This window comes from Cebus imitator, unplaced genomic scaffold (assembly GCF_001604975.1).
Source record: "Cebus imitator isolate Cc_AM_T3 unplaced genomic scaffold, Cebus_imitator-1.0 Scaffold435, whole genome shotgun sequence".
In the NCBI taxonomy this organism is placed as follows: Eukaryota; Metazoa; Chordata; class Mammalia; order Primates; family Cebidae; genus Cebus; species Cebus imitator.
Genome location: NW_016107750.1, coordinates 888,080 through 893,420, shown reverse-complemented (window position 1 = coordinate 893,420; position 5,341 = coordinate 888,080). Strand labels below are relative to the sequence as shown.

Genomic DNA, 5,341 nt, shown 5'->3' with positions numbered 1-5,341 from the left:
TATTATACACATTGTCTCTTTATATCATATAAGCAGATAGGGTAAACATGTTCACAGAATTATTTAAGTCTGGATTCACTAGAATTTTAGAATCTGACAAATATGCAATGTATTGTGGTTGCTGGCTTTTAAATAGCCTGTAGACTTAAGATACCAGGCACTGTCAGCATGAATGTTGATCATGTTTTTCAGGATTAACTTGGGAAACTAAGCTCTTTACACCTGATGGAGTGGGGATTTTCTTGTGTTTTAGAACAACTAATAGGGCCATTACAGTCAAGCTAATACCCACTAGCCTGTGACAGCTTTCTGTATATAATAGACCAAGAGCCAGTCCTGTGGTTCAGAGAGACTGTTGGTTAAGATCCCTCCAACACTGCTACCATTTTTTTTTTTTTTTTTTCCTGAGATGGAGTCTTGCTCTTGTTACCCAGGCTGGAGTGCAATGGCGTGATCTCGGCTCACTGCAACCTCCGCCTCCGGGGTTCAAGCAGTTCTCCTGCTTCACCCTTCCAAGTAGCTATGATTACAGGTACAAGCCACCACACTTAGCTATTTTTTTAATTTTTTAGTAGAGGCAGAGTTTCACCATGTTGACCAGGCTGGTCTCAAACTCCTGACCTCATGATCCTGCCACCTCAGCCTCCCAAAGTGCTGGGATTACAGGCGTGAGCCACTGCACCCAGCCCCTGCTACCATTTTTGAAAGGAGCTATTAATTTTGCAAGAATATAGCCAAGATCTCCTGGAAAGTTAGGTGTACAGGAATGTCTGACTGCAGTGTGAGAATAAGAGGTCTACAGTCATCCAGGCATAGACTGAGACACATAGCATATACTTGATCACTAGGTTCCTGTCTCTCCCTCCCACCTCAGGGCCATACCTCCAGTAGAGATTCAGAGAAGGCCATTCTTCAAAGGGGAAAGTTCCTCCTGAGCACTCTGGAGGGATTTAGAAGTGCCTGCAGGTGAGGGGCCCTCTGCGGATGAAGTAATAGAATGGAAGGTATGGCTGGAAGGGATTTAGACAATGAGTGAAGTTCTAGAGGCAGCACTTGATTTCTGATACTCTTCTGCATGGCAAAGAGGACTTTGGCTGGGGTGGGGTTTGGGGGTATGTGGAGGAGGCTTGAGGACAGGCAGCTAGGGGTAGTACCTTTCTAAAGATTACCACCTTGTGGAGTTTTTGCTGCTGTGCCATGAGGTTGTGTCTTATTCACCTTTGTTCCCCACCACCCCCCAGCTAGCTTAGCACTATAGGTATTCACTGAATGGTTGTTGAATTAATTCAGTTTACATTAACAAATGTTTGTTGTATCTACTGTGTGCCATGCCTGATGCTAGACGGTGGGGCTAGAAAGAAAAGTCAGAGTGGCTCCTGCCCACAAGGAGCTCACAGTCTCTTGGGGAAGAGATGCTTTTTTGTATATATGTGGGATTTGTTAGGTTTTTCAAGAATATGAGGAAAGTATTCCAGATAGAACAACATATTTAAAGGCAAAGAGATGGAAAAATAGCAAATAGCATGGCATATTCAGAGAAATACATACAATGGGGTGGAAGTACACATAGTTGAGGGAAGGGGTGGGGAACAAGAATCTGGAGGGATCAAATCCTCTCCTCATTGTGGTCTATTGAATTTTCTCCCGATCTGATAATAGAGATACTTTTCCTGGACCCTGAGCACAGATACTCCCCACCATCCCCTAGGAGGGTGTTTGTAATCTTTAGATTGCAGAGGTGGTAGTGGATATACTCACACATTGATTTCTTAGGTTGGCTATAGAATTCCAGAGTGAGCCTTCAGCCCAGGAGAATCCATTCACAGCTCCCAGCGCCGAGAAGAAAGACACCTTGGAGGACTTCTCAGAATTTCTTCTCAGTGCCTGTGACTCGATGTGCATCCCCATGGTGATGGTGGGTTGCCCGGGGCCATGGGCAGCAGGAAGCTTAGGGAAGAGAGGAATGTGCAGGCGAGCCAGGCTCAGAGGCATGAGGCAGTAACTGCTCAAAGGAACCTCCTCTGTGGGCCTCAGCAGTGCTATTCTTGCAGCCACCTTTCCTTTGTCTAAAAATAAAATGTAGTGTTTTATTATGAAACTAACAAGTACCTCTTAAGAAAAAATAAGCCGGGTGTGGTGGCTCATACCTGTAATCCCAGCACTTTGGGAGGCCGAGGCAGGCGGATCACGAGGTCAGGGGTTTGAGACCAGCCTGACCAACATGGTGAAACCCGGCCTCTACTAAAAATACAAAAATTAGCCAGGCGTGGTGGTGCACACCTGTAATTCCAGCTACTTGGGCGGCTGAGGCAGGAGAATTGCTTAAACCCGGGAGGCGGAGGTTGCGGTTAGCTGACAGTGTGCCATTGCACTCCAGCCTGGGAGACAGAGGGAGACTCTGTCTCAAAAAAAAAAAAAAAAAAAAAAAAAAAAGAAAAGAGAAAATAGAAAGCAATAATAATCAAATAATTAACGGGTAAGTTTATGGAGTAATTAGTGCCTTATATTCACTACCTGATTTAGTTCTCTCAATGATCCTGGGAGATTGATGCTATAATTTTCTCTAATTTACTGATAAGGTTGTCATATTTCTATAGTTATAAAACAAGTGCATAATGGTGCTGAGATTGAACCTATGACTTCAGGTCCCCTAGCTTTTCTCGTGTCTTTCTTTTCATAAGGAGTAGCAGTGAATGTCTGTTACTCAAGTGTTAATAAGGAACACGTATGTGTGTTCTGTAAAATGAGAGATGACCACTCTGAAGAGAGGCTTGGTCCTGAAGAGCTTCATTTTGAGCCAACTTGAGGTTGAGATGTTGGGAAGAGCAGGGCCAAGAGCTGCTGACTCTGGGTAACCTTGGGTGAGTCCTCTTCTGCATGAGGTTTGGGCATCCTATGAGCCTGTGAGGAGTCCCCTGTTAATCTGAAAATGGTCTACTGGGAACAGTAGGCGGCAGCAGGGAGACATCTCTGGCTCTGCATGAACGAGCCTCTCTTCCTTGAAGAAGCCATTGAGTTGGAGTCTGCAGGAGGTAGTGGTCAGGAACCCTGACTGTGGCCCTGACTTAACCTACCAACAGTAAGACTTGGGCAATTCATGGTAGTTTACTCACCTGCTCTGCCTTCTTCCTAGATTTTTGAAGTGTTAAAGCTAAATCTAAAATTAGATCATAGAATTATTGTATTATTCATTCTTTCTACTTTTCTGTATTTTATACATTTCCTTTAATGAGCATATATTACTTTTATAATAATAATAATAGAAAAACACAACCAAACTTCCTCTAAAAATGAAAGGAAAGGTATCAACAAGAACAATGCCTCTGAGGACCCAGCTGTTTACAGAAAGGGAACTGAGACCCAGGGAAGGGAGGAGGTGACTACCCAAGGGTACATTGTGGTGGCTACATGCAGAGCCTGAAGTAGAACCCTGTTTATTTTTTCCTGATTTAGAGCTGTGGCTAACACATCAAACTGCCTCATGACTCTGTTGAAGAATTACATGAACGGTAGTCTGAATGCAATGATTTACAACTAATTGATAACAACAAGTTACAGATTTCTTTTTTCATTCTCTACTGCCCCTGCTTTACTTGACCAACCTTAAAAATAATAACAGGCCGGGTGCGGTGGCTCACGCCTATAATTCCAGCACTTTGGGAGGTCAAGCTGGCAGATCACTTGAGGTGAGGAGTTTGAGACCAGCCTGACCAACATAGTGAAACTCTGTCTCTACTAAAAAAAACAAAAATTAGCTGGGTGTGGTGGCGCATGCCTGTAATCCCAGCTGCTCAAGAGGCTGAGGCAGGAGAATCAGTTGAACCTGGGAGGCAGAGGTTTCAGTGAGCCAAGATTGCACCACTGCTCTCCAGCCTGGGCAACAGAGTGAGATTCTGTCTCAAAACAAAACAAAACAAAACACAACCCCCCCAAAAAATAACAAATATGAAGGCAGTTTATAAACTGTATTATTATTACTGTAGTAATAGAAACATGAGAGTCATTCTGCATTATGGTATAGAAAACACTTTTTTTTTTTGAGATGGAGTCTCACTCTGTAGTCCAGGCTGGAGTGCAGTGGTACAATCTTAGCTCACTGTAGCCTCTGCCTCCCAGGTCCCGGTTCAAGCAATTCTCCTGCCTCAGCTCCCCGAGCAGCTGGGATTACAGACATGTGCTACCACACCCAGCTAATTTTTGTATTTTTAGTAGAGATGGGGTTTTACCATGTTGACCAGGCTGGTCTTGAACTCTTGACGTTGTGATCCACCTGCCTCGGCCTCCCAAAGTGCTGGGATTACAGGCATGAGCCTCTGCGCCTGGCCAGAAAGCACTTTTTATGCACCAGACCACATTTGTTTCTGGGACGTATATCTTGTTATTCCAATTTTACTCTTTTGGGAACAGAAGCCCAAAGAGATAAAGTATCTGGCACAACCTATTAGGTGAGCCAAGCCTTAGATGTAGTTTTGTACTTTAGGTTCCCTAGCTTTTCTTGTGTCTTTCAAGTGAAAGGAGTTAAGCTACTGTGCTAGATTTGATGCTAGTTTTCGCTGATGCCTTTTCTTCTTCAGAGGCTCAGTCCGGGTGGTCTATGTTCTCTCTCCTGGTTCTTTGCAGAGACACTTGGAGCAGACCACCCAGCCAGCTCTGATGGAAGTTTTCCTTTCAATTCTACACAGCCTCTTTATCATTGTTCCTCACATGAAGGAGAAGTTTTCCAAGAAGCTTGGTAGGCAGCAGGCAAATGTGGAGGTTGGGAGGGAAGCAAGCAATTTAGGCAGTGCTCACAGTATTCAAAGAGAGCATGAGTTGTGGGTGCACATTTCCTAATTCATTCAGAATTTATATCCATTCTCTGTTCAGTGTTAAGGGGAAGGAAATATCAGGCAGCAATCAAAAGTAATTAAAAGGACTCGGAATGGTGGCTCATGTTTGTAATCCCAGCACTTTGGGAGACCAAGATGGGAGGATCACCTGAGGCTAGGAGTTTGAGACCAGCCTGGACAACACAGTGAGACCCCATCTCTACAAAAAGATTAAAGAAAAATAGATGGAAGTTGTTAATAATGTTAACTAGTTATTAATAATAACTAACATTTAAGTTCTTACAGTGTGTGAGACGTTGTTTTAAGTGCTTTGCATGTACTGACTCATTTAGTCCTCAGAAAAACCCTAGGAATTATCTATTATGATTATACTCACTCTATTGATGAACAAACTGAATCTCAGAGAGGTTAAGTAACTTGCCCAAGGTTATACTGTAAGTGATATGCCCAGGATTCAAACCCAGGGAATCTGGCTGTAGAACATGCTTGCTTTTTTTTTTTTTTCTTTCTTT

The 5,341-nt window shown here is 43.5% G+C and overlaps 1 protein-coding gene across 1 annotated transcript in view; it reads left to right on the top strand.

Annotated features, from left to right (window-relative positions):
- The window catches only part of MEI1 (meiotic double-stranded break formation protein 1), a 95,520-nt gene that overhangs the window by 40,418 nt on the left and 49,761 nt on the right, over positions 1–5,341 (top strand). Inside the window, exons 13-15 of the mRNA XM_037731994.1 lie at positions 875–966; positions 1,774–1,915; positions 4,621–4,732. Of these exons, the coding sequence (XP_037587922.1) occupies positions 875–966; positions 1,774–1,915; positions 4,621–4,732 (346 nt within the window). The remainder of the gene's footprint in view (positions 1–874; positions 967–1,773; positions 1,916–4,620; positions 4,733–5,341) is intronic.